Genomic DNA, 24,779 nt, shown 5'->3' on the forward strand with positions numbered 1-24,779 from the left:
TTTATATTCAGCCAGCTCAACTTTATTCATTGTACTGTACCAGCCAGCCTCCGGTGAGCGCCAGTGACCACCACACTACCACTTCTACACTACACACTATATGCAGTGATCCATCCAGTTTAAGTCAGAACGTCAGGACCAAGCATAGCATTGGTGCACATGCTGACTATAGTGTTGGCAGCTGCTCTCTGAAGTGAAAGGCTGGGAGCAGTGTGGTGATGTGAAGGACTCAGAATACCGGCAGTTGTTTGCATGGGACTAATGATAGAAGTACTTGTCTGGAATTGCAGCCGCATCACATGCAACTCAGATTGAGGTCCAATGACTTTTTGAATTAAAATTTGATTTTCACATGGAATACTGTTTTATTAAAATAGAATTTACTCAATAATAAGATTAAAGCCATATTAAAGCATTAACAAAATAGATTGTAACATATGATGTACAATTTGCTACAGTTTAACTTCATTGTTATATGATTACATACAACTATGACTATATTTGTTTCTAGAGTTATGTCGTGATACAGCTCCCTGTAGTATGTAGAAACTTTAGTCGTTGACTTACCCTCATTATGTTAGCAAAGAGTTAGGGTGATCCTGCACAGCTGATGACAGCAATCTATCAATTGTGTATAAGAACCAACTATAGAGCTCATTTTTATAAATCGTAATATAAGTGCCTGTATAAGTGTTGGTGGTGCTCCCCTGAGGAAAATGACATGAATATTACAAAAGGTTGTCCCTGTATAGGAACAGGGAGACAGAAAGTTAACCTCTTTGTGGGGATACTCTTGTATATAATAAGTCTTGTTATTTTTTAAAATAAAACTTTTATTTCGTACTAAATAGATAAAAAAAAAGTTTTTGAGTTAAACAGAGAGTTCCTATCTCCTCCGCAGATTAGCAACTTCTACTATTAAAATGAAGAGGACATTAGTTATACAAGAAAAAGTTTCTATATGAGCCTCTAATATCCCTTTTCCACTAGCTCAAAAAACACAAGTAAATGCACGGGGGCGCACATTTATCCGTGTTTTTTTCTAGTGGAAACGGCTCCCTCAGGAAAAACCCAGATCAAGTGACCCGTGAATCCTACCCGGGTAGCTACCTGGGTAGGACACGGGAATGATCCGGGTAAGGTGTAGTGTAAACGGAAGCCGTGTTGATGAGACACGGCTCCCATTTACACTGTATAGAAGGGCGGCGCTGGGAGATCATGTGATCTTTCAGCGCCGCCCCTGCCATGTCACCAGCAGCGTTACCAACCCGCCAATATGCCGGGATGGTGACTGCTGATGGGAAAGGGGCCGATGCGGGTCGCAGCCGGGTAGCACCCGTGTCAGGCTCCCGGCTGCGACCCGCATCGTAGATGGAGAAGGGGTATTAGTAATCTAATTACATGGAAATCCTTTATAGTTAATTAGTCATAGAAAATTCTTTTGTCATTAAATTTGTAGTTAATTTGTGGGTGATAATATTGTAATTCAGTGGTAATTCCTCTAACCAAGGCATGTCCAAACTGCGGCCCTCCAGCTGTTGTTGAACTACATATCCCAGCATGCCCTGACACAGTTTGCTATCTAAGAATGCTAAAGATGTGTCAGGGCATGCTGGGATGTGTAGTTTCTCAACAGCTGGAGGGCCGCAGTTTGGACATGCCTGCGGTCTAAACACTTTCAGGCACTATCTGTAAATATTCCTGCGGAGAGAGACACGTTTCTATAGATTGTGCTTATACTATATTAATAAATGGCGAGAGAGCAGAGAAGCCATATATTGGTATATACAAGAAATTGTATTGCTCAATGTTCCCCGTTACACAGGAAATGATGTGTGTAAGCACTTATTCCAATATCACTAAGAGATGAATGTACCTGAACCGGGTCTCCAGTAACCTCTGCTTCCTTCTCATGTGTGTCTAAGCACAGTGAATGAGAGGTGAGAGGGTTAACTGGTCAGTGCTGGTAGGAAGAAAGTAGTGGCGTGTCTGCTGTTGGAGGCTGCAGTGCTCGGCAGCTCTGATAACCCTTTGGTCATTGCAGAGTGTCCGGTCCTGCCGCACCCCAATGAGAGGATGTTAGGATACCTGAGGTGTATGCGTGTGTCACAGCTCCATTCAGTTGTCTCTCAGTAAAAGATGTTCCTCTCCGTGCCTGGTAACCAGCCCCGTGTGCGCTGCACGGGATTCCGGAAATGACATAGGGTACGGCCTCGAACGTACGTTTCACCCAGGGCAGGGCTTGCTATGAGCAGCATTACCAGTTCTAAAAAAACTCCTACCTTAGTAAATGTACCCCTCAGAGTGCTGTTTCTTTCTGCATAGTGCATTTTTCTGAACTGTGCTATTTACCTAGAACAGAATTGGACGTTATGTATATATACTCTGTGGTGTGTGTATATGTATATACAGTATATATATATATATATATATATATATATATATCAGCCAGTTGAATGCATATTTCAAAGTTTGCTTTGCTTTTGGATGCTTAATATAATTTTTCTGGTGAAATTCTCCCAGCATCTCTGCAGTTCTTTCATCAACTGTGCTTTCCTTCACATGGACCGTCTCTGAAACATCTGTGTTCTCAGTTCCCCTTGAAAACCTTACGGGAAGCAGACAGGTTAGTGGTGGTTCCTTTGCAGCTAGTAGCGTAATCGATACTTGAACTGGACGTCGTGCGTAGGTTGCATGGAGCCAAAACCCCATCGATTTGCATCGATGCCTGGAATCTCTTCTTTGGGATTCACAAGCTCAAATTCAAAATATGTCAACATAAGAAACACAAACTGTTTCAGTTCATTGGTAGCAAAGAAACGACCGGGGCAAATGGTGGTTCCTGCTCCCCATGGCATTGTGAAGAACTTCAGCCGCTTCCCGTTCTTGTAGAAATCATTTTTTTTAGTGCCATCCTCATTTAGGAAACGGTTGTACTTGAACTTCTCTGGTTCTGGATGCACTTCTGGATCCATTTGAACAGCTGTGTAGGGGAAAAGGGCAACTCTGTCCCCTTTACGAATGGCATACTCTTTCCCACTGGACATCTTGAGGTTCATGTTCTCCTTCACCGCTCTAATCAGGACAGGAGCAGCAGTCAGCCGCAAGGTCTCTTCCACAACGCTGTCCAGAATGGGGGTCTTCAGTAGCATATCTCTGGTGAGATTGATGGGAGGGCTTCCAGGTTTTACTTCTTGTCTCGTTTCTTTAATTACCTTTTTTACCTCTTCACTGACAGCCTCCATAGCTTCAGGATGCTTCATTAGGTAGAGAAGTAGCCAGAAGCAAGATGGACCTGTATTGCCTTGGGAGGCCCAGAGAAGAAGAAACATGAACCTGTCCTGCATATACTCTGGCATCCCATTTTCTTCTCGAAATTGGAACTGATCTGTGATCCACCCACTTATATTTTCTTTCTGCAGGGTTCTCTTAATAGACAGTATATTCCAGAACAATCGTTTAAGTCTCTCAGCCTCCAACTTGTCTTTTGGAGGAAGAACGGCATACGCCAGACGTGGGAATAGGCGATCATACTTTCGAAACTCGGTAAACAACTTGTCTGAACTTTCCCGATCAACTTTCTTGGCCTTTTCTATGCCTTCTTTGCCTTTAGCTGGCTCATTACCAAATAAAGCAAGATAACCAGCCCGGAAAACAATATTGTAGCTGTAATTGAAAAGCCCGTCCTGATGCCATTTTTTTTCACCAACCCCGGAGCCAATGTCATGAAGCATCAAGTTTTGGAGGTTGTCCATCATCGCTTGGGTCATGACTACTAACCCATCACCCATGAGATGCTTTGTGCTTGCCTTCTCAAGCATTTTGTGGTCATTTTGTATAGAATGATAGCCAAATACTCTGGCCACCAACTCCATTGCAAACTGCTCAAAGTCCAACTTTGTTCTGGCTTCCTTTACAATGGGCCCAAATGAAAGTGGGTCTGTTACGAAAGTGAAGTAATAGCCGGCAATTTGGACCGTGAAAATGTCTCCATGTTTTTTCTGCATTCTCTGTAGAAAGGTTGCGCTGTTATTTCTAAAGTCCAGAGCGTAACCCAACCATGGAATACTGCCTTTGTCTAGAGGGGGCTCATTCGGTCTCCTCTTCCGGAACATCCCTAACATGTAGAGGCCTCCAAGAAGGGAAACCAACACAGCCAAAAGGACTGGGAGCAACAGGCCCATCTTGGATGCTAAAAACAAAGCAAAAGCAAATAGTTTATATTATGAAAAGTTAGAAACATCATCAAAATGAATACAGCAAGGATACAGTACTTATTTTGAAAGCATTATACATGTGTGTATTATTTTATTGCCTCCTTGTAAAAACAACAAATTTTTAACATTTGTCCTGGCCACATTGGATTCCCTTCTTTTAATGCCTATAAAATGGTATTCGACCCTAACTTGGCTTAATATGCAGCTTAACAGATACATAATCATCTACCCTTCTCAAAACGTTGGGGAGACTCCTGAATCTCATGGAGATCTCCTGGACTCCCGGGAACATAGACTAGTCTCCCAGTGTAGTGAGAGGACTGAGAGCTTGATTACATGGATGGCACCAATTGACAAGAATGAGCACATAGCAATTATGTTAACGAATGAAAATAAATAGTTGGTAGCTGTCCATAATTGGTAGCTGTCCCTACTTTCCAGGGACAGTATGGCATTTTACTTCAGTACATACTGTAGAAAAGTATTCACCCAATTTTGGCAATCTCACATTTTATTTCCTGCAATTTTTGTGTCTGTGTATATTTACTAACCATCAGTTTTGGTCCTAAACCAAAACTACTGATCAACAGCGGTTATCAATGGGTTATAGATGTCCAAACACCGACTAATTATCATCCTTCGGGTTTCAGCTTCGATTGAAGTGCGTCGTTGATGTCAGTCGGGTTCCTGCAGCTCTCAATGCAGTCGCTGGTTTTGATAGTTTCAGTACAAAACCAACGGCAAACAAAAGGTAAAATAAACTATGGCAAACCAGTCCTAACAGATGCATACCTCCCAATAAGACCCTCTCCAGGAGGGACAGAATGCTCTGCTCCTGGTCTTCCCTCTTAGTTTATGATTGCCATCACCTGTGCTGAAACACCTTTCTTATCCATTGACCTGTTCAAAACAGGTGCCAGCAATCATAAAATTAGAGAAAAGTCCAGAACCAGAGCATTTTGTCCCTCCTGGAGAGGGTCATGTTGGGAGGTATGCACATGCACGGCACAGATCACTATTATCCGTGAAGGTTGAAATGTATACAAAAGGGTTAAAATAACAAAACAAAAAAAGTTTGATTCCCAACCCCCCCCTTCCCCCCACGTCCAGATCAGTAACCAGCCATGGACCTCTCTGCCTGGGCTGGTACTGGAATAGGTTTCCCCTGTTTTCCAATAGTTGGGGGCTTTCCCCTGTTTTCCAATGAACTAGTTGGGGGCTTAATGCCATAGCAGGGAGGCACACAGCGTGCAGTTCCCCCTGCCATAATATTTGCTAGCCCCAAATTGGTCAACAGGCCCACCATCAAAGGGGTGCTGCGTGCACAGTTGTCCCAGGCCCAGCATCTCTAACAGAGAGGAGTGGTCCCGGGCTGCCCATGACGCCATCCGCCTGCCTTCCTCTGCCGCCGCAGTCCGCAGCAATCTAATAAAAATGTCCCGCTCAAAATGGCCGCCACCTCAGAGGAGAAAGTTATTAAAGATACTAGAGGAGGCTCTAGTATCTTTAGTTACTGTCTCTTCTGAGGCGGTGGCCATTTTGGGAGGGACGTTTTCAACTGAAGCAGGAAGGTGCGAACAGTCTGCACTGCAGTGGCAGTGGCTGCAGCAGCAGCGGCAGAGGTGGGGGGGGAACCCCCGAACCCTCTTACAATGAGCAGAACCCTCACAATGAGCAGGTACTACATAATTAATGTGGGGGCATAATATGGTGAAAAGGTCATTAATGTTGGGGGCATAATATGTTGTCAGGAGGATTACTGTATGGGGCATAATATGGTGAAGGGGCTATGGTGTTGCTCCGTATGTGTATAGGATTTTCTTTTAAAAGTTATATTTACTTTTCTCTAACGTCCTAGTGGATGCTGGGGACTCCGTAAGGACTATAGGGAATAGACGGGCTCCGCAGGAGACAGGGCACCTCAAGAAAATTTGGATTCTGGTGTGTTCTGGCTCCTCCCTCTATGTCCCTCCTCCAGACCCCAGTTAGAATCTGTGCCCGGACGAGCTGTGTGCTACTTAGTGAGCTCTCCTGAGCTTGCTAAAAAGAAAGTATTTTGTTAGGTTTTTTATTTTCAGAGTGTTCTGCTGGCAACAGACTCTCTGCTACGTGGGACTGAGGGGAGAGAAGCAGCCCTACTAACTGCGGATAGGTCATGCTTCTTAGGCTACTGGACACCATTAGCTCCAGAGGGATCGAACACAGGAACGCACCCTTGTTCGTCCGATCCCAGAGCCGCGCCGCCGTCCCCCTCGCAGAGCCAGAAGCCGGTGTGAGAAGCATGAAGACGTCAAAAGCGGCGGCAGAAGACTCCAGTCTTCATATGAGGTAGCGCACAGCACTGCAGCTGTGCGCCATTGCTCCCACATTAAACCCACACACTCCGGTCACTGTAGGGTGCAGGGCGCAGGGGGGGGAGCGCCCTGGGCAGCAATTAGAGACCTCTTTGGCAAAAGTTGGCATAATATACAGTTGGGCACTGTATATATGTATGAGCCCCCGCCAAAATTGTACATGAAAGCGGGACAGAAGCCCGTCGTCGAGGGGGCGGGGCTTCTTCCTCAGCACTCACCAGCGCCATGTTTTTTCTCCACAGCACCGCTGAGAGGAAGCTCCCCAGCCTCTCCCCTGCAGTTACACGGTAGAAGAGGGTAAAAAGAGAGGAGGGGCACATAATTAGGCGCAAAAATCAATATAAACAGCAGCTACTGGGTTAACATTAAGTTACTGTGTTATTCCTGGGTTAATAGCGCTGGGGTGTGTGCTGGCATACTCTCTCTCTGTCTCTCCAAAGGGCCTTATGGGGGAATTGTCTTCAGATGAGCATTCCCTGAGTGTGTGGTGTGTCGGTACGTGTGTGTCGACATGTCTGAGGTAAAAGGCTCCCCTAAGGAGGAGATAGAGCAAATATGTGTGTGTGAGGGTGTCTCCGTCGACAACGCTGACACCTGTTTGGATATGTGTAATTAAGTGCTAAGGTGAATTTATTGCACAAAAGATTAGAGAACAGACAGGAAATCTACCCATGTCTGTCCCTATGTCGCAGAGACCTTTAGAGTCTCTCAATGCTCACTATCCAAAATAATGCACTGATATTATCGACACGGAGTTTGACTCCAGTGTCGACTACGATAATGCAAAGTTACAGCCAAAATGGCAGAAAAGTATTCAATATATGATTATTGTAATAAAAGATGATTTGCATATCACTGATGACTCATCTGTCCCTGACACAATGGTACACATGTTTAAGGGGAAGAAAGCTGAGGTAAATTTCCCTCCTCTCATGAGGAAAAAGAGCAGGAATCTCCAGACAAGAGACTGCAGTTTCCCACAAAGAATTCTCAGGCAGTATCCTTTCCCCACTAGGGCCAGGATATGATGGGAATCTTCCCCTAGGGTGTCACGTTTGCCCAAAAGGTAGCCCTGACGTAACAGCTATTCTCAGGGATCCAGCAGATAGCGTGCACATTCTGGTACACTACTCAGACCGGCGATTGTGTCGGCATGGGTTTATAGCGCTGTGGCAGCGTGGACAGGTACCTTATCAGCAGAGATTGAGATCCTAGTATGTATATAGATATACATATGTATATATAGATATATATATATAGTAATGATGCCGACTTAAGAGGCATATAGAAGGCTGAGGATTGTGTGGAGAAGGGTTCTCGGACCAGGTCTCCACAGCTATAGCTGTTAATTCTGATATTTTGCCTTATATTCCTGCACAGCCTAAGAAAGCACGACATTATCAAATGCAGCCTTTCGAATAAAGAAACAAGAAAGTCCGAGGTGCGTCCTTTCTTGCCAGAGGCGGAGGCAGAGGAAAGAAGCTGCACAACACAGCTAGTTCCCAGGAACAGAAGTCCTCCCCGGCCTCTACAAAAATCCACCGCATGTCGCTGGGGCTCCACAGGCGGAGCTAGGCCCGGTGGGGGCACGCCTTCGTAAGTTCAGCCACAAGTGGGTTCACTCCCTGTTAGATCCCTGGGCAATAGATATTGTGTCTCAGGGATACGAGCTGGACTTTGAGAAGATGCCCTCTCACCGACGGCCCTGCCGGCTTCCCCCCACGAGAGAGAAACAGTGTTAACTGCAATTCACAAATTGTATCTTCAACAGGTGGTGGTCAAGGTTCCCCTCCTTCAACAAGGAGGGGGTTATTATTCGACCATGTTGTAGTCCCGAAACCAGACGGTTCGGTCAGACCCATATTGAATTTAAAATCCCTGAACATATACCTGAAAAGGTTCAAGTTCAAGATGGAATCGCTAAGAGCGGTCATTGCAAGCCTGAAAGGGGGAGATTTTATGGTGACTTGGGACATAAAGGATGCATACCTTCATGTCCCCATGTATCCACCTCATCAGGCGTACCTCAGAATTGCGGTACGGGATTGTCATTACCAATTTCAGACGTTGCCGTTTGGTCTCTCCACGGCCTTGAGAATATTCGCCAAGGTAATGGCGGGAATGATGGTGCTCCTGCGGAAGCAAGGTGTCACTATTATCACGTACTTGGACGATCTCCTCATAAAAGCGAGATCAAGAGAGCAGTTGCTGAACAGCGTGTCACTTTCTCTGGAAGTGTAACGGCAACACGGCTGGATTCTATATATTCCAAAGTCGCAGTTGGTTCCTACAGCTCATCTGCCTCTCCTAGGCATGATCCTAGACACAGACCAGAAAAGGGTTTATCTCCCGATAGAGAGAGCTCAGGAGCTTGTGACACTGGTCAGGAATCTATTAAAACCAAAACAGGTGTCAGTGCATCACTGCACTCGAGTCCTGGGAAGGAGGGTGGCATCATACGACACCATTCCCTTCGGCAGGTTCCATGCGAGGACCTTCCAATGGGACTTACTGGACAAGTGGTCCAGATCACATCTTCAGATTAATCACCCTATCCCCCAGGGCCAGGGTGTCTCTCCTGTGGTGGCTGCAGAGTGCTCACCTTCTCGAAGGTCGCAGATTTGGCATTCAGGACGGGGTCCTGGTGACCACGGATGCAAGCCTCTGAGGGTGGGGGGCAGTCACACAGGGAAGAAATTTCCAAGGGCTGTGGTCAAGGCAGGAGACTTGCCTTCACATCAATATCCTGGAACTAAAGGCCATATACAACGCCCTAAGTAAAGCGGAGACCCTGCTTCGCGACCAACCGGTTCTGATTCAGTCAGACAATATCACCGCAGTGGCTCATGTAAACCGCCAAGGCGGCACAAGGAGCAGGGTGGCGATGGTAAAAGCCACCAGAATTCTTCGCTGGGCGGAGAATCACGTAAGCGCACTGTCAGCAGTGTTCATTCCGGGAGTGGACAACTGGGAAGCAGACTTCTTCAGCAGGCACGACCTCCACCCGGGTGAGCGGGGACTTCATCAAGAAGTCTTCACACAGATTACAAGTCGTTGGGAACTGCCACAGGTGGACATGATGGCATTTATTTTGATTTTTATTTTATATATATATATATATGTCAAAAAGTGCCGGCACTCCCTCCTCATACAAGTACTGTAGATGACCAGGTGTCTCCAAACAGGTCTAACGACCACATAGACAGATGGTACCGGTATGAATGGTCGACAGTCATTATGTCGACCACTATTGGTCGACATTGACATGGTCGACATGGACAAATGGTCGACACATGAAAATGATTGACACATGAATTGGTTGACATGGATTTTTGAACTGTTTTTGGTGTAATTTTTTCCATAACATGACCAGGAACCCCAATTGGTGTACTGTATCCCCTTGCATGGCTCGCTTTGCTCGCTTGATACTGCACCACATTACTAAACACAAATACTACACCCACTACTACCAAGACACACATACTGCACCACTACTACCAGGACACACATACTGCACCACTACTACCAGCACACTCATACTGCACCACTACTACCAGGACACACATACTGCACCCACTACTACCAGGACACACATACTGCACCACTACTACCAGGACACACATACTGCACCCACTACTACCAGGACACACATACTGCACCACTACTACCAGGACACACATACTGCACCCACTACTACCAGGACACACATACTGCACCACTACTACCAGGACATACATACTGCACCCACTACTACCAGGACATACATACTGCACCCACTACTACCAGGACACACATACTGCACCACTACTACCAGGACACACATACTGCACCCACTACTACCAGGACACACATACTGCACCACTACTACCAGGACACACATACTGCACCCACTACTGCCAGGACACACATACTGCACCACTACTACAAGGACACACATACTGCACCACTACTGTCAGGACACACATACTGCACCTACTACTGTCAGGACAGACATACTGCACCCACTACTGTCAGGACACACATACTGCACCACTACTACCAGGACACACATACTGCACCACTACTGTCAGGACACACATACTGCACCACTACTACCAGGACAGACATACTGCACCACTACTACCAGGACAGGCATACTGCACCTACTACTGTCAGGACAGACATACTGCACCCACTACTACCAGGACACACATACAGCACCCACTACTGCAAGGACACACATACTGTACCCACTACTGTCAGGACACACATACTGCACCACTACTACCAGGACAGACATACTGCACCCACTACTGTCAGGACACACATACTGCACCTACTACTGTCAGGACAGACATACTGCACCCACTACTGTCAGGACACACATACTGCACCACTACTACCAGGACACACATACTGCACCACTACTGTCAGGACACACATACTGCACCACTACTACCAGCACACACATACTGCACCTACTACTACCAGGACACACATACTGCACCCACTACTACCAGGACACACATACTGCACCCACTACTACCAGGACACACATACTGCACCACTACTACCAGGACATACATACTGCACCCACTACTACCAGGACACACATACTGCACCACTACTTCCAGGACATACATACTGCACCCACTACTACCAGGACATACATACTGCCCCCACTACTACCAGGACACACATACTGCACCACTACTACCAGGACACACATACTGCACCACTACTACCAGGACACACATACTGCACCCACTACTACCAGGACACACATACTGCACCACTACTACCAGGACACACATACTGCACCACTACTACCAGGACACACATACTGCACCCACTACTACCAGGACACACATACTGCACCCACTACTGTCAGGACACACATACTGCACCACTACTACCAGGACACACATACTGCACCCACAACTGTCAGGACACACATACTGCACCCACTACTACCAGGACACACATTCTGCACCCACTACTACCAGGACATACATATTGCACCCACTACTATCAGGACAGACATACTGCACCCACTACTGTCAGGACACACATACTGCACCTACTACTGTCAGGACAGACATACTGCACCCACTACTACCAGGACACACATACAGCACCCACTACTGCCAGGACACACATACTGTACCCACTACTGTCAGGACACACATACTGCACCCACTACTGTCAGGACACACATACTGCACCACTACTACCAGGACACACATACTGTACCGACTACTGTCAGGACACACATACTGCACCCACTACTACCAGGACACACATACTGCACCCATTACTACCAGGACACACATACTGCACCCACTACTACCAGGACATACATACTGCACCACTACTGCCTGGACATATTCTGCACCCACTACTACCAGGACACACATACTGCACCCACTACTGTCAGGATGCACATACTGCACCCACTACCACCAGGACACACATACTGCACCCACTACTACCAGGACACACATACTGCACCCACTACTACCAGGATTCACATACAGCACCCACTACTGCCAGGACACACATACTGTACCCACTACTGTCAGGACACACATACTGCACCACTACTACCAGGACAGACATACTGCACCCACTACTGTCAGGACACACATACTGCACCTACTACTGTCAGGACAGACATACTGCACCCACTACTGTCAGGACACACATACTGCACCACTACTACCAGGACACACATACTGCACCACTACTGTCAGGACACACATACTGCACCACTACTACCAGCACACACATACTGCACCTACTACTACCAGGACACACATACTGCACCCACTACTACCAGGACACACATACTGCACCCACTACTACAAGGACACACATACTGCACCACTACTACCAGCACACACATACTGCACCTACTACTACCAGGACATACATACTGCACCCACTACTACCAGGACACACATACTGCACCCACTACTACCAGGACACACATACTGCACCCACTACTACCAGGACACACATACTGCACCACTACTACCAGCACACACATACTGCACCTACTACTACCAGGACACACATACTGCACCCACTACTACCAGGACACACATACTGCACCCACTACTACCAGGACACACATACTGCACCCACTACTACCAGGACACACATACTGCACCACTACTACCAGGACATACATACTGCACCCACTACTACCAGGACACACATACTGCACCACTACTACCAGGACATACATACTGCACCCACTACTACCAGGACATACATACTGCACCCACTACTACCAGGACACACATACTGCACCACTACTACCAGGACACACATACTGCATCACTACTACCAGGACACACATACTGCACCACTACTACCAGGACACACATACTGCACCCACTACTACCAGGACACACATACTGCACCCACAACTGTCAGGACACACATACTGCACCACTACTACCAGGACACACATACTGCACCCACTACTACCAGGACACACATACTGCACCCACTACTGTCAGGACACACATACTGCACCACTACTACCAGGACACACATACTGCACCCACAACTGTCAGGACACACATACTGCACCCACTACTACCAGGACACACATTCTGCACCCACTACTACCAGGACATACATATTGCACCCACTACTATCAGGACAGACATACTGCACCCACTACTGTCAGGACACACATACTGCACCTACTACTGTCAGGACAGACATACTGCACCCACTACTACCAGGACACACATACAGCACCCACTACTGCCAGGACACACATACTGCACCCACTACTGTCAGGACACACATACTGCACCCACTTCTGTCAGGACACACATACTGCACCACTACTACCAGGACACACATACTGCACCGACTACTGTCAGGACACACATACTGCACCCACTACTACCAGGACACACATACTGCACCCACTACTACCAGGACACATATACTGCACCCACTACTACCAGGACATACATACTGCACCACTACTGCCAGGACATATTCTGCACCCACTACTACCAGGACACACATACTGCACCCACTACTACCAGGACATACATACTGCACCACTACTGCCAGGACATATTCTGCACCCACTACTGTCAGGACACACATACTGCACCCACTACTGTCAGGACACACATACTGCACCCACTACCACCAAGACACACATACTGCACCCACTACTACCAGGACACACATACTGCACCCACTGCTACCAGGACACACATACTGCACCCACTACTACCAGGACATACATACTGCACCCACTACTACCAGGACACACATACTGCACCCACTACTGTCAGGACACACATACTGCACCCACTACCACCAGGACACACATACTGCACCCACTACTACCAGGACACACATACTGCACCCACTACTACCAGGACACACATACTGCACCCACTACTACCAGGACATACATACTGCACCCACTACTACCAGGACACACATACTGCACCCACTACTGTCAGGACACACATACTGCACCCACTACCACCAGGATACACATACTGCACCCACTACTACCAGGACATACATACTGCACCCACTACTGTCAGGACAGACATACTGCACCCACTACTACCAGGACACACATACTGCACCCACTACTACCAGGACACACATACTGCACCCACTACTACCAGGACACACATACTGCACCCACTACTACCATGACATACATACAAATTGATCCCTCTCCACAACCTGTACTTCTTTCCATTAGAAAGGAGCAGGACCATTGGCATTTCTATAATGGGTGCAATGCACCTATATTTTAATACTTACCTTCCGGAGACCAGCGTCGGGCGCTGCAATCGCCGCAAAAAGCACAGCTAAAATGTCCACAGCGCATGCGCAGTAGTCAAATTGGTCTCCGGAACATGACTGGCGACATGTTTCCAGAGACCTGCGCATGCGCAGTAGATTCTGGCACAATGCCGGAGACCACTGCGCCGTGCAGAGGAGGGGGCACACCCGGAGGTGAACATGCGCCCCCTCCTCTGTTAAAACGCCCCTGAGGTGGGCTTTGGGATCTAATGCCATCTGGAACTGGAATCAGTTCAAACCAATGAGAAATAATACTTATAAAGGCAAAATAATGTTTCCTATAGATTTATTTTACACCCTTCGCACACCTTGGCATAGTTTCCAGAAGAACGTGTTTCAGGCAGAGTGAAATATTCTATTAGGAATAAAAGAGAAACACCTCAGACAATGTGAGGAAATGCAATATCTGCTGGAATCCAAACAACGGCCCCAGAAATGCTGCAGACCATTGTACAGTTTCCCCTCTGTTCCTCCCATGTTAGCGCTAGTTGTAAAGACTCATTTCTTGCTCCACAAATGGCTCATTTCATCTTATGCTGCATTTTGGCTTCTGTTGATATCTTACGATTGCTACCTTGTTCTGAAACAAAATATTAATATAAATAACCCTACCCAGTTAATTATCCTTTTAATTAATTTGCAGGAAGCATTGGGTTACTAAGAAGAAATCATTTTAATATGGTTATGCAAGATAGAGTCCACTTTTTAATATAAACATACTACTTTTTGCTAGGGAAGTAGATGGGAGTCAGGAGGGAGCCCTGCTCTCACAGGACTCTAGGGAACCTCCCTGACATCCAGGAGTCTCCCAGACAGGAGAGCAGGCAAGTATCAATAAAGTACAGGTTGAGTATCCCATATCCAAATATTCCGAAATACGGAATATTCCGAAATACGGACTTTTTTGAGTGAGAGTGAGATAGTGAAACATTTGTTTTCTGATGTCTCAATGCACACAAACTTTATTTAATGCACAAAGTTATTAAAAATATTGTATTAAATGACCTTCAGGCTGTGTATATAAAGTGTATATGAAACATAAATGAATTGTGTGAATGTACACACGCTTTGTTTAATGCACAAAGTTATTAAAAATATTGGCTAAAATGAGCTTCAGGCTGTGTGTATAAGGTGTATATTAAACATAAATGCATTCTGTGCTTAGACTTAGGTCCCATCACCATGATGTATCATTATGGTATGCAATTATTCCAAAATACGGAAAAATCCGGTATTCAAAATACTTCTGGCCCCAAGCATTTTGGATAAGGGATACTCAACCTGTATTGTCAAATTAGAGCGCAAGCAGTTGTGGCACCACAAATGCCAGCATGCACTGACAGGCCACGCATGAGTATTTTGGCATGCTAACACAAGTAGAACTACTAGTCCTAGCATGCACCTGCCTGACAGTGGATGTCATTCATAATGCCACAAATGAGCCCTACACGTGCTGTACTAATTCAATACATTGCAGTGCCCATTTTAGATCAATAATTAGCTTTAGAAGTTTTGCAAACCACAAGATATTGGTTTTGAATTCATGCCTCTGGACCACAGGACAGCAAATACTTTTTGTTGAAGCTGAAATAACATCCGATGTGTTATAGTATGAAAACCACAAAAAAAAATCCCTCAAGTTCTTATATTTTCTCTACTGAACATTTTGTTTAGCCTTTCCTTTGCATAGTGGGGGTCATTCCGAGTTGATCGCTAGCTGAATTTGTTCGCAGCGCAATGATCAGGCTAAAAAATGGCAGTTATGCGCATGCGGCACAATGTGCACGCGCGATGTACGGGCACACCGAACGATGCAGTTCTGCACAGGGTCTAGCGATGCATTTCAGACGCACTGGTTGCCGCAGAGTGATTGACAGGAAGAGGGCGTTTCTGGGTGGCAACTGACCGTTTTCAGGGAGTGTTCGGAAAAACGCAGGCGTGCCAGGGAAAACGCAGGCGTGGCTGGGCGAACGCTGGGCGGGTGTGTGACATCAAATCCGGAACTGAATAGTCTGAAGTGATCACAAGCGCTGAGTAGGTTTTGAGCTACTCTGAAACTACACAAAAAATGTTTGCAGGCGCTCTGCGATACAACCGTTCGCACTTCTGCTAAGCTAAAATATACTCCCAGTGGGCGGTGGCATAGCGTTTGCATGGCTGCTAAAAACTGCTAGCGAGCGATCAACTCGGAATGAGGGCTAGTGTCCTCTCTCATAGTGCTTTGTATGGTCAGAATACTTACATTTGCAGTAAGCACCAATAACATCTGTAACAGTCCCCTGGTATGTGCAGCATCCATATGTTCTGCTACAGTTTACTGGGTGGTAGCGCAGCGCCAGTCTGCTACTGATTCTTACTTATTTCCCTGGTGTAATAACCAGTTCTACATAAATTATTTTCCTTCAACCTCCAATAACTACTAATGCAAGTAATTACAGGGTGTCCGTAGCTTGATGCCCCCAGTTTTCTAACATGTAAATTGCTTGACAAATTCAACAAATTAATAAAATCAAATTGACAACATTTTTAAATAATTTCCAATTTGCTGCTGAGCCCCTGAATGTAAACATGTCTTGTGCTGTACAGTCTCAGGGGGTAATTCTGAGTTGATCGCAGCAGCAAATTTGTTAGAAGTTGGGTGGGTTATTTTGTTTCCGTGCAGGGTAAATACTGGCTGCTTTATTTTTACACTGCATTTTATATTTCAGTTTGAACACACCCCAGCCAAATCTCTCTCTGCACATGTTATATCTCCCCCCCCCCCTGCAGTGCACATTGTTGTGCCCAACTGCCAACAAATTTGCCACTGCAATCAACTTTGAATTAGGCCCTCCATGCACTACAATCTCCATCATGTCTTGCTTAATGAGTTTAAGCTCTGTAAAATAGAGCTTAACTACTGTATAGTTGTTACACAATAAAGATAATTTCTACTTGTTTTGTGTAAGTTTAATACTAATATGGCACCAGCATAAACTAAAATTATTTGTCAATGTGTAGTACAAAAATGTAAAATAAATAAATTTAGAGGTTTCTTAACAGTACAGGTACGATGGTGTGCAAATTAACTTGGGACAGAGTACGTTTCTGTGATTTTGGAGTTTTAAATGTGGGTGCTAGATAGAAAAAAAACATTAATGACAGTGATATTGCTGACTTTGCTGAAGTCAGTTCATCTAGTGTTTCGAGACTACTTATAACTTAGCGAAAACTGATCCATGTCACCAAACTAGAAGGGAAAATGTGGATGGAAATGTAAAAAAATATTTAAAAAAGGACAAACTATGAATTTGAAAAACTGTTATTTGTCCAGAAAAAAAACTGGGGGGGGGGAGATGTCTAAAACTTTGGAGAGAGATAAAGTGGAGATAAATAAAGTATTAATCAACTTCTGTCATGACTATGTTTGAAAAATGATACCAATTGATCAGTTGGTTATTTATCTTTCTCCATGGTTTGATACATATCACCCCAGATTTTAAACAGTTTGGCACAAACTTCAAGAAGTGGCATGAACTACTAGAACAGTGATTTTCAACCTATTTTAACTCACGGCAAACTAAATAAGATGTAAAAATTGCCAAGGAACACCATCATTTTTTTTTAACTCAAATGTACAGTATAAAGTATTGGTACTTCCGCACCTGGAATATTTTGTTCAGTTTTGGGCACCACTGTATAAAAAAAGGCCTAGAGGGAGTAAGAGGGACTAGATTATGAGGAAAGGCTTAATAGGTTGAATAGGTATACACTAGAAAAGAGGCGCCTAAGAGGGGATATTATTAATATCTTAAAATATGTAAAGGGACATCACAAAGAGTTATCAGAGGAATTATTGCCGGAGCCGCGTCTGAGAAAGCCAGTTAGAATTGGTGATGTAACCACTAGACCCACCAGTATTGATCGTTCCAGGGCTACAGTGGTGACTGCGAACTGGTGGGCCTTAAGACAAAAGTACTCCCGCACCAGATTTTATCAATAAATGATCACACAGGGAATATTGATGGCGTACCAGTCTATGTTGACAAATCAAATGTTCCAACATAACGCACATGTATGTGGTGCTGCTTGTTGATTGTATATTATATACGAATTTTAAAGAGAAAGTAGTCAATCAACTTGAATAGCAGCACTCTTCCCCTTCAGAGAAAGATTCAATTCTTCTTTAATGAAAAAAGCAACAACATGTTCTATACTTTACTATTAAAATTGAGGTTACGATACCCATATGTGATGTAAATGTTACATCACATATGGGTATCGTAACCTCAATTTTAATAATAAAGTATAGAACATGTTGTTGCTTTTTTCATTAAAGAAGAATTGAATCTTTCTCTGAAGGGGAAGAGTGCTGCTATTCAAGTTGATTGACTTCTTTCTCTTTAAAATTCGAACTGGTGGGCCTGGCTCTGCTTCTATGGCGGGACACCTTAGGACTGCTCTGTGCCGCGGCACAGTGGTTGAAAAACACTGTCCTAGAAGATGATAAAAAAAAATCATCTCCTCATAACGAAAATTAAGATAACTCATATTATTTATTAATACTATGTAAAAAAAATTGTGGATGTTTTTTTTTTTTTTTATAAATACCAGTAAACACAAAAGCTGTGTCCCAGTTACATTTCTTACCACTGTACAATAGGTGTCTGTATTATGTTCATGCAAGAAAAACTTGAAAAAATAAAATGCAACTTCAAGTTCATTGGATACAGAAACCAGTTGCTGAATCAGAGTAACCCAGAACCCACAGTGACTTTGCTGCAATTCTGTAGCACGTAACTGACACAAGAGCTAACAAACTCCAGTGATTATTACACAGTAACACCAATGCTGCTGCTGCAGGACCATAGACAGCCTGGTGCTCTCCGCTGTAATATGGTCTTGTAGCCACTGACAGCTGCCCCAGGACAGTCCCAAATATTAGAGAACTGTCCCTCAAATTGTTGTCCCTTTAACATGTCCCTATTTGTTCTGTACTGAAGATCCACAAAACCTCCTCCTTGTCCTCCATGTTAGATGCAATGTATTGTAGTCTTTAGTAGGCGGAATTTATTGAAAATTAGGATTTATTAAAATCTAAAAAAAAACCTCTCTATAATCAGACCAGGTAGACGTGACTTAGTGCGGATTGTGCAAAGCACGGCCGCCATAGCGTGTAATCTGCGCAGATGCTCCCAAATAGAGGAAAACGTCCTGGGAGAATAGTGTAATGTTAGCAGCTGTGGACAGCAGAGTCTCATTCTCATACACAGACAGCGATGACACAAACATGAAGGTCTGTTACCTGCTACCAGCCGTCAGTAGAGTTCCCAGCTAGACTGAGGCTGTCAGTAAGAGTTCCCAGCTAGAAGGCAGCAGTCAGTGGCCTCACTGTTTGGTTAATCTTCAGATATCCAGCCTCCCCGCCTGCTCCACCTATTCTCTACTTGTGTGGAGTAACTCTTTCACAGCCAGGAACACCACAGAGGACTTTTACTCACATTTTGGGGCCTATATATTCAGGGCCGTAACTAGGTGTGTGCGGAGGGGGCACTGTACATTGCGCTGCAGGGGAGGGGGCACTGTTGGCGGCACTTGTCAATTATCTGTTTTAATTACTTTCACTTGCAGCGGGTATGGGTCATTAGGTCAACAGTCATTAGGTCAACCACTATTGGTCGACATACATTAGGTCGACATGAGTTTTTTTTTACTTTTTTTGGTGTTGTTTGCTTAGTAAAGTGACCGGGAACCCCAATTGGTGCACCATGTCCCCTCGCATGGCGAGCGAAGGGCAAGGTTACTATTCCCAATTGTAGTCCACATGGATCATAAAGTATGAAAAATTTCAAAAAAATTAAGAAAAAGAACTGTGAAAAACACGTCGACCTAATGACCATGTCAACCTACAGTGGTCGACCTAATGATTGTCGACCTAGGTGTGGTCAACCAAATGACCGTATCCCCTTGCAGCTTCCCCTCTTTTTGAAGCCCAGCATCTCCTGACCGCCACTGTCTCCTATCCTGACCCTTTCTGTCACTAATACTTATACAACATTCATGAACTCATCTTGAGATTACTTTCTTATTCAGTCACACTGCCCTTTATTACATTTGAAGATGCTGACATACCCGGGATTCAAACCCATTGCCTGTGGCATTGCAGTCAGACAATCTATTCATTGAGCTATCTGCTCTTGCATAGAAAGGTAGATAATTCTGTGCTAGAGAATTCTAACTATTTGAAGCTGAGCAGATCTATGTAGTGTATGGCTGCAAGAGATTGGATATGTGGCTGCACACATATCCAATCCCTAAGGGCACTACACACTTGGCGATGTTAGCGATTTTATCGACCAACGATATTATCGATGGTCAATTTTTTCCGCTAACAATTTTTACTTACACACTGGGCGATATCAATGGGCAATTTAGACGATATGTTAGTACATAAATTTATATCGTCCAAATTGACTTGCATGTATTAACGAGGCTAGATCAAGGATGAACGATCGTGGGGCCACGTATCATTCATCGTTGATGCATACACACTGACCGATATGAATGATTTATCATAGAGATGAGCGGGTTCGGTTCTCAGAGAACCAAACCCTTCCAGACTTCATGCCACGAGCCCGGATCCGAGTCAGGCTCGGGTTTTCCCGCCTGACTCGGAATCCAGAACGGGGCAAAATGTCATCATCCCGCTGTCGGATTCTCGCGGGATTTGCATTCCATATAAACAGCCGCGCGTCCCCGTCATTTTCACTCCGGCGTTGGAGAGTGTAGAGAGAGGACGTGTCTCCGTCCTCAGTGTCCCCAGTGTCCGTGTCTTGTGCTGCATCTGTCCAGTCACAGTGGTTGTGTCCTGTGCTGCCATATGTCCAGTGCTGTTGTATAATTTATTGCAGTGGTGCTGTGTTCTGCTGCATCAGTCCAGTGGTGGTGTCCCTGTGCTGCCGGCCTGCCGTATATGTCCAGTGGTACTGCTGTATATGTCCAGTGATCCTGCCGTATATGTCCATTAATAATGCCGTATATGTCCAGCGGTACTGCCGTATAAATCCAGTGGTCCTGCCGTATAATTCCAGTGATCCTGCCATATAATTACAGTGATCCTGCCATATAAATACAGTGGTACTGGCGTATAAATACAGTGGTACTGGCATATAAGTCCAGTCCAGTGATACTGCCGTATATGTCCAGTGATACTGCCGTATATGTCCAGTGATACTGCCGTATATGTCCAGCGGTACTGCCGTATATGTCCAGCGGTACTGCCGTATAAATCCAGTGATCCTGCCGTATAATTACAGTGATCCTGCCGTATAATTACAGTGATCCTGCCAGATAAATCTAGTGATCCTGCTGTATAATTATAGTGGTACTGGCGTATAAGTCCAGTCCAGTGATACTGCAGTATATGTCCATTGATACTGCCATATATGTCCAGCGGTACTGCCGTATATGTCCAGCGGTACTGCCGTATATGTCCAGCGGTACTGCCATATAAATCCAGTGATCCTGTCGTATAAGTCCAGTGATCCTGTCGTATAAGTCCAGTGATCCTGCCGTATAATTCCAGTGACCCTGCCGTATAATTCCAGTGATCCAGTGGTACTGGTGTGTATAAGTCCAGTGATTCTGCCTTATAATTCCAGTGATTCTGCCGTATAATTCCAGTGAGATGGGCCAGGTGTTTGTGCCGCACACTTGTGTCACTTAGCTTAGTCATACAGCAACCTTGGTGCACCTCTTTTTCATCTTTGCATCATGTGCTGTTTGGAGCATGGTTTTTTTTTAAAGTGTCATTCTATCTGACACTGCCGTATAAGTCCAGGGGTACTGCTGTATTAGTCCAGGGGTACTGCCGTATAAGTCCACCCATTGCAGAATTTTTGAATAATGACAGGAACGTGCAGGAGATGCTGTCAGTAAACTGAAAAATTCTGGGCCACTTTCGACATTCAGCCACTGCGTGCCACTACTAGATGGGCCAGTTGGTTGTGTCGCTTAGTTTAGTCATACAGCAACCTTGGTGCACCTCTTTTTCATCTTTGCATCATGTGCTGCTTGGTGCTTGGTATTTCAAAGTGCCATCCTGTCTGACACTGCAGTGCCACTCCTAGATGGGCCAGGTGTTTGTGTCGCTTAGCTTAGTCATACAGCTACCTCATTGCACCTTTTTTACATTTTTGCATGATGTGCTGTTTGGGGCCTTTTTTTTTTATATCTGCCATCCTGTCTGCCACTGTAGTGCCACTCCTAGATGGGCCAGGTGTTTGTGCCGCACACTTGTATCGCTTCGCTTAGTCATACAGCCACCTTGGTGCACCTCTTTTTCTTATTTGTATCATGTGCTGTTTGGGGACCAGTTTTTTTAAGTGCCATCCTGTCCGACACTGCACTGCCACTCCTAGATGGGCCAGGTGTTTGTGCCGCACACTTGTTTCACTTAGCTTAGTCATACAGCGACCTCGGTGCAACCTTTTGGCCTAAAAACAATATTGTGAGGTGTTCAGAATAGACTGGAAATGAGTGGAAATGAATGTTATTGAGGTTAATAATACCGTAGGATCAAAATTACCCCAAATTCTGTGATTTTAGCCATTTTTATGTTTTTTTCAAAAGTCATCCAGATCCAAAACCAAAACCGAAACACGAAAGGGTGGTTTTGGCAAAACCAATCCAAAACCAAAACACGAGCGGAGAATTAGAACCAAAACCAAAACACAAAACACGAAAAGTGTCATTTTTGAACAATAGCAATCATCGTTATCGCCAAGTGTGTAGGACCCATTAGATCTGCTCAATTGCAATGCTGAGTCATTTTTTTTATAAAGTACCAGTAGCTTCGTATAGAGAGAGTAATTCAGACTACATCACTGCAGCGGCAGCGATCGCAGTGTGAATTACTTTGTGGCATGCGCACTCGCAGCGGCCGAACTGTGAGTGCGCTCCCCGGGAGCCCAGTGAGATGCTATCAGCATCTCACTGGTGCGATCACCTCTGCCTGATTGACAGACAGAGGCGGTCGCGGGGCATGACAGTGGCGTTATAACGCCATTTTGCGGGGCGCGGTCCGTACTAATGATCAATTAATTATTATTTTATATATTCACCAATACTGTGCTTTCTCTTACGTCCTAGGGGATACTGGGAATCCATTTAGTATCCATTTAGTACCATGGGGTATAGACGGGTCCACTAGGAGCCGTGGGCACTTTAAGAAATTGATAATGTGCGCTGGCTCCGCCCTCTATGCCCCTCCTACCAGCTCCTAAAGAGTTTTCTGCATTTATTTTCTGTGTTTGTTATTTTCAGGCAGGACTGGATGGCACCAGCCTGCCTGCTTCGTGGGACTTAGGGAAGGGAGGGGAGAGAGGGAACGGCCCAACCTCTCTCAGGGCTAAATGGTCCCATTCCCCACTGACAGGACACTAGCTCCTGAGGGAACTATTCGCAAGCCCCACCACGGCGAGCGTACATTCCCGCAGCACGCCACCACCCCTAACAGAGCCAGAAGAATGAAGAGTGGTGAGTACTAAGCCGTCGCGTCCGGTTTAGCGGGTCGCTGGCCATTATGGCGGCATGAGGGTACGGAGACGCACGGCATCTAAATGGGGCAGACTGCGTCTCCCGCTGTGTACGGACACAGACGCTAAACAGCGTACACAGTACCCAGACTGGCAACATAGCCATAAAAGGAGTCTGTCTCCATTTTATGCATAAGACACATACAGTCATTATGAAAAAGTGCAGAAAGTCTGCGCGCCATTGAAGGGGCAGGGCTTCACTATGAGCGGATCCAGCAGCTTACCAGCACCATTTTCCCTCTGCAGCTGACACAGACGCTGACTGACAGGGATTCGCAGCTCCTCCGGAGAGGCTCCAGATTACCTCAGCAGTGCCAGGGGGTCATAGCAGGGGGGGAGCGATTGTTAGTGTACTAAGTCCCTAATCTAGGTACTTAGGGGGTCATTCCGACACAATCGCATGCTGCAGTTTTTCGCAGCGGTGCGATCAGGTCTAAACTGTGGATGCACCGCGACTGCAATGCGCAGGCGCGTCGCTGCCCGGCGACGGGAAACGTCGGGCAGGGTGGGGACCTTACAAAGAATGCAATCGCAGCGGCGATCGCAAGGTGATTGACAGCAAGAAGGCGTTTCTGGGTGGCAACTGACTGTTTTCTGGTAGTGCCGTGGAAAACGCAGGCGTGTCCAGAAGTTTGCATGGCAGGTGTCTGATGTCAATTCCGGGACATGACAAGCTGAAGTGATCTCAGTGGCTGAGTAAGTTCAGAGCTACTCAGAAACTACACAAAAACTTTTTGCACAGCTCCCCTGCACAAGTGATCGCACATTTGCTATGCTATACATAGGCGTCG

The 24,779-nt window shown here is 45.6% G+C and overlaps 1 protein-coding gene across 4 annotated transcripts in view; it reads right to left on the minus strand.

Annotated features, from left to right (window-relative positions):
- Window positions 1-340: 340 nt before the first annotated feature.
- The window catches only part of LOC134928511 (7-alpha-hydroxycholest-4-en-3-one 12-alpha-hydroxylase-like), a 46,893-nt gene continuing 22,454 nt past the window's right edge, over window positions 341-24,779 (minus strand). For 2 of the 4 annotated variants that reach the window (XM_063924346.1, XM_063924345.1), the window contains exon 2: window positions 341-4,192. In XM_063924346.1, the coding sequence (XP_063780416.1) occupies window positions 2,649-4,184 (1,536 nt within the window). In that variant the 5' untranslated portion in view covers window positions 4,185-4,192 and the 3' untranslated portion in view covers window positions 341-2,648. Of the gene's footprint in view, window positions 4,193-19,697; window positions 19,796-24,779 lie in introns of those variants that run through there. The other 2 variants (XR_010177941.1, XM_063924344.1) reach the window with 2 other exon arrangements.

The sequence above is a fragment of the Pseudophryne corroboree genome, chromosome 5 (assembly GCF_028390025.1).
Source record: "Pseudophryne corroboree isolate aPseCor3 chromosome 5, aPseCor3.hap2, whole genome shotgun sequence".
Classification (NCBI taxonomy): domain Eukaryota; kingdom Metazoa; phylum Chordata; class Amphibia; order Anura; family Myobatrachidae; genus Pseudophryne; species Pseudophryne corroboree.